This window comes from Microcaecilia unicolor, chromosome 3 (genome assembly GCF_901765095.1).
Source record: "Microcaecilia unicolor chromosome 3, aMicUni1.1, whole genome shotgun sequence".
NCBI lineage: Eukaryota > Metazoa > Chordata > Amphibia > Gymnophiona > Siphonopidae > Microcaecilia > Microcaecilia unicolor.
In genome coordinates, this window is record NC_044033.1 from 528,036,023 (window position 1) to 528,048,932 (window position 12,910).

Below are 12,910 nucleotides of genomic sequence, written 5' to 3' on the forward strand. Positions count from 1 at the left end.
AGGTCATGAGATTCCGGCTTCGGTGAAAAAGGGGCTTCTCTCAGCTGATGTAAAAAGCCTGGATGATGTAAGGACCAGTGATGGATGTATGTATAATGATTGTTTATTGCTTCTTTTCCTGGTCAAGAGACTCCTAGCATTGCTTGGATGTAGGGACCAGTGATGTAATGATTGTTTCTTTTTAACTATCGATAGGTATTGTTTCTTTTCAGTTATATAGCTTAATCACTGTGTATCTTAGACAATAATGAATCTCTAATAAAAGTCTAATTTACCTAATACGAATCCAAAAGAATCCACCGTAATTGTTGAGTAGTGTGTTAGTGCTGTGTCAGTGAGGCAGGCTGTAAAACTAGGGCAGAACAAGTGCCAGTGGTCAGCATCTGTTCAGTCATACCTAAATATTCAGTGCTAGTGCCCGGACATGGCTTGGCATTGACTATCCAGGTCTAATTTAGCTAGTGGAGGTCAGCGCTTTAAAAAATGCTAGAGTGCTGCTGACTGAATATTGACCATAAAGATTCTGAGGAAAGATGTGTGTAGAATGTGATGTGTAAAAAGAGGAAATGCTAAACAAATACTTCAGTTCATTCAAAGCATTGGATAGACACAGAGGTCCAAATTGTATAAATGGCACCTTAAAAATCGGTGATGAAAAATCATGTGCTTAGTGCAATTCAAGTTAGGCATAGTTTATTATATACTTAGCAGCTGTTCTTACTACTAAAATTTAGGTGTACCCATTTAGGCCACTTAAAAGGAGCCCTAATTACCAGTGCCTCAGGTGCAGATCAAGTATATTCTATAATAGTGCACATAATTTTTTTGAAATGACCACAACACGTCCATTCCATGCCCCCTTTTTATCTGCGTGCATTAGAATTTACATGCATCACGTTATAGAATACGCCTAGAAAGTTGTGCGTGTAAATTCTAATTAAAGCCAATTAGTGCTGCTAATTGGTTATCAAGTACCAATTATCAACACTGATTGGCTTGTTAATCAATTAAGTTGTGCATAACTTAAGGCCCCATCTAGCAAGAGGAACGAGATGGGATGAAAGCAAAACAAATGACACAGAGGGGTGTAACTTTCGTGGAACTGCAGCTGCTATCCTAAACAACGGAACAGAGGAGATAACCTGCATGTTCTGACCAGAGCAGCTGGAATGACTCTAGTGGTTGTTCCCCCTTTTTGTTGTTGGGTTTCTTTTGCTGTTTGTTTTACGATTGTAGCCTCTTCATGGATAGACTAGATGGACCATGCTAGTCTTTATCTGCCGTCTAGTATTATGTTACCATGGATAAGGATTCTCTATGTGTTTATGATGGTGCATTTTTGAAGTTTTGCCTTTGGGGTTAAAATATATTTCTTAGGATTTGGGGCTGATTATTTTCTTTGGATTCTTTACCTTTCAGCATTCTTCTTATCCAGTAGCCCTCGCTTAAGAACCTCCTTAATGTCCATTTGCAGCTCAAAGATTTTCACTGGTATTATGTTCTGCTCTTCCAGCAGGTCCACTTGTCTCTTTGTTACAGGGTAGCCATCCAGAACAAACCTGCACCCACATAAAAATTTGACATGTGATTATAATTTTCAGTTATTCCTGTTCATTTTTCTGTCTACTACCGACAATCTCTCCCCAACACCCTATAGGCCAAGACTATTGGCAACTGCAGTCAATCCTGAGAAAGAGGTCTAACTGGGAGATAAGACAAAACTACTACTACTACTTATCATTTCTATAGCGCTACTAGACGTACGCAGCGCTGTACACTTGAACATGAAGAGACAGTCCCTGCTCGACAGAGCTTACAATCTAATTAGGCCAGACAAACAGGACAAACAAGAGATAAGGGAATATTAAAGTGAGGATGATAAAATAAGGGTTCTGAACAAGTGAATAAGGGTTAGGAGTTAAAAGCAGCATCAAAAAGGTGGGCTTTTAGCTTAGATAAAAATGCAATTGTACACAAGAGGAATAAAACATGCATGCATTTCTGATACATTGTGCACATTCATGTGATCCAAATGTGCATTAATTTCCTTTTGCAGTTCTGGTTAACACTTTAGTGTCCAATGTTCCCATCAATCTGTTCCTATTTGGCTTATTATGGGAACATTGGACACTAAAGGGTTAAGTCTGCTGAAACAATGGCTTGTTTCACATGATATGTACTGGAGCAATTCCCATAGGTACCCCACAGAATAAGACACTTTTGTTAATGAATGGTAGTGGGGTTATGGAAGGTTATACATGCATCCATCTAGTAATGGGAGGTGACAATTAAGCGCCTTTGAATATCAGTTACATTATTATCTGTGTAGGAACAACTCCTACCTGGATAAATGCCATCGAGAAAGAGATTCAGAGACACTAACTGGATAAAGACACTGAATACTTCCTCTGAGAGTACCAGGTAGTGCCGGGGCGATCTGTGGACAGAGCTTGGTTGAAGCTGAAGGTTATTAAGTTAGAAGTAATATTCAGAATGCTAACCAGATAACTATCTGGATAAAGTTAAGGCAAGCTGTCCTAAATTTAACGGGTTAACTATCTGGCTAGCGGTCTGAGTATAGGGTATGATACATACCTGTAGCAGTTGTTCTCCGAGGACAGCAGGCTGATTGTTCTCACGACTGGGGTTGACGTCCGCGGCAGCCCCCACCAACCGGAAAAAGCTTCGCGGGACGGTCGGCACGCAGGGCACGCCCACCGCGCATGCGCGGCCGTCTTCCCGCCCGTGCGCGACCGCTCCCGCCAGTTGAATGACAAGCAATAAAGTATGAAACACAACTCCAAAGGGGAGGAGGGAGGGAAGGTGAGAACAATCAGCCTGCTGTCCTCGGAGAACAACTGCTACAGGTATGTATCATACCCTTTCTCCGAGGACAAGCAGGCTGCTTGTTCTCACGACTGGGGTATCCCTAGCTCTCAGGCTCACTCAAAACAATAACCCAGGTCAATTGAACCTCGCAACGGCGAGGGTACAACAGAAATTGACCTACGAAGAACAACTAACTGAGAGTGCAGCCTGACCAGAATAAATTCGGGTCCTGGAGGGTGGAGTTGGATTTACACCCCAAACAGATTCTGCAGCACCGACTGCCCGAACCGACTGTCGCGTCGGGTATCCTGCTGGAGGCAGTAATGAGATGTGAATGTGTGGACAGATGACCACGTCGCAGCCTTGCAGATCTCTTCAATAGTGGCTGACTTCACGTGGGCCACCGACGCTGCCATGGCTCTGACACTATGAGCCGTGACATGACCCTCAAGAGTCAGCCCAGCCTGGGCGTAAGTGAAGGAAATGCAATCTGCTAGCCAATTAGAGATGGTGCGTTTCCCGACAGCGACCCCTAGCCTGTTAGGGTCGAAAGAAATAAACAATTGGGCGGACTGTCTGTGGGGCTGTGTCCGCTCCAAGTAGAAGGCCAATGCTCTCTTGCAGTCCAATGTGTGCAACTGACGTTCAGCAGGGCGGGTATGCGGCCTGGGGAAGAATGTTGGCAAGACAATTGACTGGTTAAGATGGAACTCCGACACCACCTTCGGCAGGAACTTTGGGTGAGTGCGGAGCACTACTCTGTTGTGATGAAATTTGGTATATGGAGCATGAGCTACTAGGGCTTGAAGCTCACTGACCCTACGAGCGGAAGTAACTGCCACCAGGAAAATGACCTTCCAGGTCAAGTACTTCAGATGGCAGGTATTCAGTGGCTCAAAAGGAGGTTTCATCAGCTGGGTGAGGACGACGTTGAGATCCCATGACACAGTAGGAGGCTTGATAGGGGGCTTTGACAAAAGCAAGCCTCTCATGAATCGAACGACTAAAGGCTCTCCAGAGATGGCTTTACCTTCCACACGATAATGGTAAGCACTAATCGCACTAAGGTGATTCCTTACTGAGTTGGTCTTGAGGCCAGACTCTGATAAGTGCAGAAGGTATTCAAGCAGGTTCTGTGCAGGGCAAGAACGAGGTTCTAGGGCCATGCTCTCACACCACACGACAAACCTCCTCCACTTGAAAAAGTAACTCTTTTTAGTGGAATCCTTCCTAGAGGCAAGCAAGACCCGGGAGACACCCTCAGACAGACCCAACGCAGTGAAGTCTACGCCCTCAACATCCAGGCCGTGAGAGCCAGAGACTGAAGGTTGGGGTGCAGCAACGCTCCGTCGTTCTGCGAAATGAGAGTCGGAAACACTCCAATCTCCACGGTTCTTCGGAGGACAACTCCAGAAGAAGAGGGAACCAGATCTGACGGGGCCAAAAGGGCGCTATCAGAATCATGGTGCCGCGGTCTTGCTTGAGCTTCAGTAAGGTCTTCCCCACCAAAGGTATGGGAGGATAAGCATACAGGAGGCCGGTCCCCCAATGGAGGAGAAAGGCATCCGACGCTAGCCTGCCGTGTGCCTGAAGTCTGGAACAGAACAGAGGCAGCTTGTGGTTGGTCTGAGAGGCGAAAAGGTCCACCGAGGGGGTGCCCCACGCTCGGAAGATCTTGCGTACCACTCTGGCATGGAGCGACCACTCGTGCGGTTGCATGACTCTGCTCAGTCTGTCGGCCAGACTGTTGTTTACGCCTGCCAGGTATGTGGCTTGGAGGAGCATGCCGAACCGACACGCCCAACGCCACATCCCGACGGCCTCCTGGCACAGGGGGCGAGATCCGGTGCCCCCCTGCTTGTTGACGTAATACATTGCAACCTGATTGTCTGTCCGAATTTGGATAATTTGACAGGACAGCCGATCTCTGAAAGCCTTCAGTGCGTTCCAGATCGCTCGGAGCTCCAGGAGGTTGATCTGCAGATCCTTTTCCTGGAGGGACCACAGACCCTGAGTGTGGAGCCCATCGACATGGGCTCCCCACCCCAGGCGAGATGCATCCGTCGTCAGCACTTTCGTGGGCTGCGGAACTTGGAATGGACGTCCCAGGGTCAAATTGGTCCGGATGGTCCACCAGAGCAGTGAAGTGCGACAACTGGTGGAGAGGCGGATGACATCTTCTAGATTCCCGGTGGCTTGGAACCACTGGGAAGCTAGGGTCCATTGAGCAGATCTCATGTGAAGACGAGCCATGGGAGTCACATGAACTGTGGAGGCCATATGACCCAGAAGTCTCAACATCTGCCGAGCTGTGATCTGCTGAGACGCTCTGGTCTGCGAAGCCAGGGCCAAGAGATTGGTGGCCCTCGCTTCGGGAAGGTAGGCCTGAGCCGTCTGGGAATTCAGCAGCGCTCCTATGAATTCCAGAGACTGAGTTGGCTGGAGATGGGACTTTGGGTAATTTATCACAAACCCCAGCAGCTCCAGAAGTTGAATAGTGCACTGCATGGACCGGAGGGCTCCTGCCTCCGAGGTGTTCTTGACCAGCCAATCGTCGAGATATGGGAACACGTGCACTCCCAGCTTGCGTAGGTAGGCCGCTACCACCACGAGGCACTTTGTAAACACTCGTGGGGCAGAGGCGAGCCCAAAGGGCAGCACACAATACTGAAAGTGCCGTGCGCCCAGGCGGAATCTGAGATACTGTCTGTGAGCTGGCAGTATCGGGATGTGAGTGTATGCGTCCTTTAAATCCAGGGAACATAGCCAATCGTTTTTCTGAATCATTGGCAGAAGGGTGCCCAAGGAAAGCATCCTGAACTTTTCTTTGACCAGGAATTTGTTCAGGCCTCTCAGGTCTAGGATGGGACGCATCCCCCCTGTTTTCTTTTCCACAAGGAAGTACCTGGAATAGAATCCCTGCCCTTCCTGCCCGGGTGGTACGGGCTCGACCGCATTGGCGCTGAGAAGGGCGGAGAGTTCCTCTGCAAGTACCTGCTTGTGATGGGAGCTGAAAGACTGAGCTCCTGGAGGACAATTTGGAGGCAGGGAGGCCAAATTCAGGGCGTATCCGCACCGCACTATTTGGAGAACCCACTGGTCGGAGGTTATGAGAGGCCACCTTTGGTGAAAAAAATTTAACCTCCCTCCGACCGGCAGATCGTCCGGTACGGACACTTGTAGGGCGGCTATGTTCCCGTGGATCCAGTCAAAAGCCCGTCCCCGGCTTTTGCTGTGGAGGCGCAGGGGGCTGCTTAGGCGCACGCTGTTGACGAGAACGAGCGCGCTGGGGCTGTCCCTGTGCCTGACGAGGCCTTCGGGCCGGCTGGTTGTACCTACGCTTTGCAAAAGAATAGGGTGCAGCCTGCCGTGCCCGGGAAAAACGCCCACCCGTGGGGGCGGGTGCTGAAGGCGCCCGGTGGGAGAGCTTGTCGAGAGCGGTTTCCCGCTGATGCAGTTGGTCCACCATCTGCTCGACCTTCTCACCGAAAATGTTATCCCCCCGGCAAGGGACGTCGGCCAGTCTCTGCTGGGTGCGGTTGTCCAGGTCAGAGGCACGCAGCCATGAGAGCCTGCGCATCACTATACCTTGGGCCGCAGCACGAGATGCCACGTCACAGGTGTCAAAAATCCCCCTGGACAGGAACTTTCTGCACGCCTTCAGCTGCCTGACCACCTCCTGATAAGGCCTGGACTGCTCCGGCGGGAGCTTATCGACCAGGTCCGCCAGCTGTTGCACATTGGTCCGCATGTGGATGCTCATATAGAGCAGGTACGATTGGATGCGGGTCACGAGCATGGAGGACTGGTAGGCCTTCCTCCCAAATGAGTCCAGAGTGCGAGACTCCCGCCCCGGGGGCGCCGAGGCGGTATCCCTCGAACTCCGTGCCCTCTTGAGAGCAGAATCCACGACCGCTGAGTCATGGGGCAACTGGGGCCGCATGAGCTCTGGGTCAGAGTGGATCCTGTACTGGGACTCTGCTTTCTTGGGAATGGTGGGATTAGTTAATGGTCGCACCCAGTTCCGGAGCAGCGTCTCCTTCAGGACATTGTGCAGCGGTACCGTGGAGGACTCTCTAGGTGGTGATGGATAGTCGAGGACCTCGAGCATCTCGGCCCTCGGCTCTTCCACAGAGACCACGGGAAAGGGAATGCTTATAGACATATCCCGCACAAAGGAGGCAAAGGAGAGACTCTCAGGAGGTGAGAGCTTCCTCTCCGGTGACGGCGTGGGGTCCGAGGGAAGGCCCGTAGACTCCTCTGAGGAGAAATATCTCGGGTCCTCCTCTTCCCCCCACGAGTCCTCATCCTCGGTATCGGACATTAGCTCATGTAGCTGAGTCCGGTACCGGGCCCGGCTCGACGTCGAGGCACCGAGGCCTCGGTGTCGTCGAGCGGTGGACTCCCGCGCCGGCGGGGACGGAGCTCCCTCCATCGACGTCGACGGGGACTCCACCTGCGTGGCTGTCGAGACCGGCACCGCAAGCGGCGGCGGTGTCGACTGCCCCGGCGCCGGGCTAGAGCTCGCCGGCGCCACAGTCATCGGCGCCGAGGGCGCAGCACCCCCGGCGCCGGCACAGCCTGGCGCATCAGCCCTTCCAGGAGCCCCGGAAGGATGGCTCTGAGGCACTCGTCCAGGCCCGCTGCCGAGAAAGGCGGTGGGGCCGGCAAGGGTGTCGGTGCCAGAAGCTGCTGGGGGCCAGGAGACGGCACCGAGGTGCCGGAACCCCGACGCGTCGGTACCTCCACCACCGACGGAGATCTCTCCTCTCTGTGATGACGCTTCGGCGTCGACACCTCCTCAGGCACCGAGGGCTCCCGGTGACGGCGCTTCTTGTCCTTCTTCCGGTGCACGTCACGGTGCCGGAGGGCATGGAGGAGGAGGAGGTCGATCCCCCCTCGGTCTCGAGGTACCGGGTCCGACAGGGTTCGGTCCCGTGGCTCACGAGTTGAGGGAGTGACCGGGGCCGACTGCCCACGCGGTCTCTCTACCCCACTCTCGCCGGCGGACCGGCGGGCCGACGGGACCTGTTCTCCTGGGGTCGCTGCCATCGGTGCCGATGTCTCGGGCATCGATACCGGTACCGAAGAACCGGCCTTCGATACCGATGCCGTCGAGGTCGACGTCGAGGGGCCGGCGCAAGTTCCAAAAAGACGGTCCCGCAGAACTTGCCTCGCAACCTGAGTCCGTTTCCGGAGACCGAGACACAAAGCACACGACTTGAGATTGTGCTCCGGCCCGAGGCACTGGAGGCACCAAGCGTGGGTGTCGGTCTGCGAGATCGGCCGGCCGCAGCGACCACACTTTTTAAATCCACTCGGGACCTTCGAGGACATCGACGGAAAAATCGCGTCGGCGAAGTCAAAGTCGGCAATGGTGGCTAAAATCACACCACGAAAATTGAAACCGACCGAGCGGCCACTAGGCCGCAACGAGGCGTCCCCGCTAGAAAGCGAGGGAAAAAGGAGGAGCGCGTGCTCCACACGCGCAAAATTCTTTTTTTTTTTTTTTTTTTTTTTGGATAACAAACGAAACTGAAAGAAGAAGAGGCCAAAAGGGCCAAGAGCGACGACCCGCGTAAACGCGGTCGAAAATTCCGGCGGCTGAAACGAGAGAGTTGCAAAAACACGACTCTCTCAGTCGCGGGAAAAAAGTAACTGGCGGGAGCGGTCGCGCACGGGCGGGAAGACGGCCGCGCATGCGCGGTGGGCGTGCCCTGCGTGCCGACCGTCCCGCGAAGCTTTTTCCGGTTGGTGGGGGCTGCCGCGGACGTCAACCCCAGTCGTGAGAACAAGCAGCCTGCTTGTCCTCGGAGAACACTGCTATCCGGATAACACAACTGGTCAGTTCTTTCTCCAGATAGTCAGTGGCAGCCACTATCTAGATATTGCTGCTGAATATCTGGATTTTCTTTACTTAAAAAAAGAGCTCTCAAATGAGGAAGAAACTATATAAAGTTCAGACTAAGGGTTTCTTCCTCCAACATCTTCTAGAACAGCGTTCTTCAAAAGCAAGATCCTCTGATGGTGACCTCTGGAGTGGCCCTCATCATCATTCTAGCTTTTTCCTTATACACTCTGCCTCTCTACCCAAGCTCACAACTGAAAAGGAGAAGTGGATGGGAGAAAGAGTCATATGCTTGAAGGACAAGGCATTTCTAAACAGATGAAGAAAATATATTTGGAAAATGCTCTCCTCCTTGAGGATGCACCCAATAAAAAATTTGAGGGACTGGTGGGGGTAGATGTCATTGATATACACTATTCTATAACAGTGTGCATAAATTATAGAAACTCCCCTGACCGTTCCATGGCCATGCCCTCTTTTGGAGCCGCACATAAAATTTACACATGGATCCCCGCGACTAAAAAGACACATGTAAATTTCAATTAATGCCAATTAGTGCCAAGAATTGATTTTCAGCACTCAATTATAGGTGCTAATTGGCTCATTATTCAATTAAATTGTGCACATAAATTGAGTGCACACTCAAGTTTGGATGCAATTTTAAACGCCATTTACAGAATTTCAGTGTAGGTACGCATATAGGTACATAACAAGCACATGAATGTGAGCATCTAGGTTACAGAATTGCCAACAAAATCATATTACCAAAGATAACTTACCCTATAGACTTGCAGAGCAGCTCCATGAGAGTCACCTGCAAGCACTGAATGGCCAGCTGGTCTGGCACGGACAGTCCTTTCAGAAGGTGCAATGTTATCTGCTGTCCCAGCTGGGTTTCAGACTGGTTAGTCAGGATATTACGAATGGCATCTCCCATTGATAGACGCATTAATCCATAGACGCTTGCAAGCTTCTGAGCAACTGAAAGACATGTCTGTTATCAGCATCTTTTAGCGGTGAAACATAGGACAATAAGATATTGCTTATTACAGATAGCCCACAATTATTACTGTAGCAAAGCGAAGATACATTCCTGTAGAAGGTATTCTCCGAGGACAGCAGGCTGATTGTTCTCAAGACTGGGTTGGCGTCCACGGCGGCCCCCACAACGGAATTTTTCAAAGCAAAAAGTCTTCAAAGCTTTGAGAGAACCTTCTGGCGCGCGGCGTGCATGCACCGCGCATGCATGGCCATCTTCCCGCCCGTCGCGCGAGAGATCCACTCAGTTATATCCAAAAGCAAGAATTAAAGAACAACAACAACTCCAAAGGGGAGGTAGGCGGGTTCCAAAAACAAGAATTAAGGAACAACAACTCCAAAGGGGAGGTGGGCGGGTTTGTGAGAACAATCAGCCTGCTGTCCTCGGAGAATACCTGCTACAGGTATGTATCTTCGCTTTCTCCGAGGACAAGCAGGCTGCTTGTTCTCACGATTGGGGTATCCCTAGCACCCAGGCTCACTCAAAAACAACAAAGAAAGGTCAATTAGGCCTCGCAACGGTGAGGACATAACAAGGATTGACCTACGAATTAGAACATCTAACTGAGAGTGCAGCCTGGAACAGAATAAAAACGGGCCTAGGGGGGTGGAGTTGGATTCTAAACCCCGAACAGATTCTGCAGCACTGACTGCCCAAACCAACTGTTGCGTTGGGTATCCCTACTGAAGGCAGTAGTGAGATGTGAATGTGTGGATTGATGACCACGTTGCAGCCTTGCAAATCTCTTCTATAGTGGCTGACTTCAAGTGGGCCACCGACGCTGCCATGGCTCTAACACTATGAGCTGTGACATGACCCTCAAGAGTCAGCCCAGCTTGGGCATAAGTGAAGGAAATGCAATCTGCTAGCCAATTGGAGATGGTGCGTTTCCCGACTGCGACTCCCCTTCTGTTGGGATCAAAAGAAACAAACATTTGGGCGGACTGTCTGAAGGGGCTTGTCCGCTCCACGTAAAAGGCCAATGCTCTCTTGCAGTCCAAGGTGTGCAACTGACGTTCAGCAGGGCGGGTATGAGGACGGGGAAAAAAAGTTGGCAAGACAATTGACTGGTTCAGATGGAACTCCGACACCACCTTCGGCAAGAACGTAGGGTGCGTGCGGAGGACTACTGTGTTGTGATGAAACTTGAGATAAGGAGCATGCACTACCAAGGCTTGAAGCTCACTGACTCTATGAGCTGAAGTAACAGCTACCAAGAAAACGACCTTCCAGGTCAAGTACTTCAGATGGCAGGAATTCAGTGGCTCAAAAGGAGGCTTCATCAGCTGGGTGAGAACGACATTGAGATCCCATGACACTGGTGGAGGTGTGACAGGGGGCTTTGACAAAAGCAAACCACTCATGAAGCGAATGACTAAAGGCTGTCCAGAGATAGGCTTACCTTCCACATGAGAATGAAAAGCACTAATTGCGCTAAGATAAACCCTTACGGAGTTGGTCTTGAGACCAGACTCTGACAAATGTAGAAGGTATTCAAGCAGGGTCTGTGTAGGACAAAAGCGAGGATCTAGGGCCTTGCTATCACACCAGATGGCAAACTTCCTCCATTTGAAAAAGTAACACCTCTTCGTGGAATCTTTCCTGGAAGCAAGCAAAACCCGGGAGACACCCTCAGAAAGACCCAAGGAAGCGAACTCTACGCTCTCAACATCCAGGCCGTGAGAGCCACAGACTAAAGGTTGGGATGCAGAAGCGCCCCCTCGTTCTGAGTTATGAGGGTTGGAAAACACTCCAATCTCCACGGTTCTTTGGAGGACAACTCCAGAAGAAGAGGGAACCAAATCTGACGCGGCCAGAAGGGAGCAATCAGAATCATGGTTCCGCGGTCTTGTTTGAGTTTCAGCAAAGTCTTCCCAACCAGTGGTATGGGAGGATATGCATACAGAAGGCCCTTCCCCCAATGAAGGAGAAAGGCATCTGACACTAGTCTGCCGTGGGCCTGAAGTCTGGAACAGAACTGAGGGACCTTGTGATTGAGCAGAGTAGCAAAAAGATCCACCGAGGGGGTGCCCCACTCTCGGAAGATCTTGAGTACGACGCTCGAATTGAGCGACCACTCGTGAGGTTGCATTATCCTGCTCAGTCTATCGGTCAGACTGTTGTTTACGCCTGCCAGATAAGTGGCTTAGAGAAACATGCCGTAACGGCGAGCCCAAAGCCACATCTGGATGGCTTCCTGACACAGGGGGCAAGATCTGGTGCCCCCCTGCTTGTTGATGTAGTACATGGCAACCTGATTGTCTGTTGAATTTGGATAATTTGATTGGACAGCCGATCTCTGAAAGCCTTTAGCGCGTTCCAGACCGCTCGCAACTCCAGGAGATTACTACTACTACTACTATTTGGCATTTCTATAGGTTCTACAAGGCATACGCAGCGCTGCACAAACATAGAAGAAAGACAGTCCCTGCTCAAAGAGCTTACAATCTAATAGACAAAAAATAAATAAAGTAAGCAAATCAAATCAATTAATGTGAACGGGAAGGAAGAGAGGAGGGTAGGTGGAGGCGAGTGGTTACAAGTGGTTACGAGTCAAAAGCAATGTTAAAGAGGTGGGCTTTCAGTCTAGATTTAAAGGTGGCCAAGGATGGGGCAAGACGTAGGGGCTCAGGAAGTTTATTCCAGGCGTAGGGTGCAGCGAGACAGAAGGCGCGAAGTCTGGAGTTGGCAGTAGTGGAGAAGGGAACAGATAAGAAGGATTTATCCATGGAGTGGAGGGCACGGGAAGGGGTGTAGGGAAGGACGAGTGTGGAGAGATACTGGGGAGCAGCAGAGTGAGTACATTTATAGGTTAGTAGAAGAAGTTTGAACAGGATGCGAAAACGGATAGGGAGCCAGTGAAGGGTCTTGAGGAGAGGGGAAGTATGAGTAAAGCGACCTTGGCGGAAGATGAGATGGGCAGCAGAGTTTTGAACCGACTGGAGAGGGGAGAGGTGACTAAGTGGGAGGCCAGCAAGAAGCAGATTGCAGTAGTCTAAACGAGAGGTGAGAAGGGTGTGGATGAGGGTTTTTGGTAGAGTGCTCGGAAAGAAAGGGGCGGATTTTACGGATGTTGTAAAGAAAGAAACGACAGGTCTTGGCAATCTGCTGGATATGAGCAGAGAAGGAGAGAGAAGAGTCAAAGATGACCCCAAGGTTTCGAGCTGAGGAGACAGGGAGAATGAGAGAGCCAT

The 12,910-nt window shown here is 50.8% G+C and overlaps 1 protein-coding gene across 1 annotated transcript in view; it reads right to left on the bottom strand.

Moving 5' to 3' along the window:
* The window catches only part of AK9 (adenylate kinase 9), a 327,370-nt gene that overhangs the window by 39,234 nt on the left and 275,226 nt on the right, over positions 1-12,910 (bottom strand). Inside the window, exons 30-31 of the mRNA XM_030199196.1 lie at positions 9,457-9,658; positions 1,413-1,559 (exon numbers count right to left, since the gene is read on the bottom strand). Coding sequence (XP_030055056.1) covers positions 1,413-1,559; positions 9,457-9,658 — 349 coding nt within the window. The remainder of the gene's footprint in view (positions 1-1,412; positions 1,560-9,456; positions 9,659-12,910) is intronic.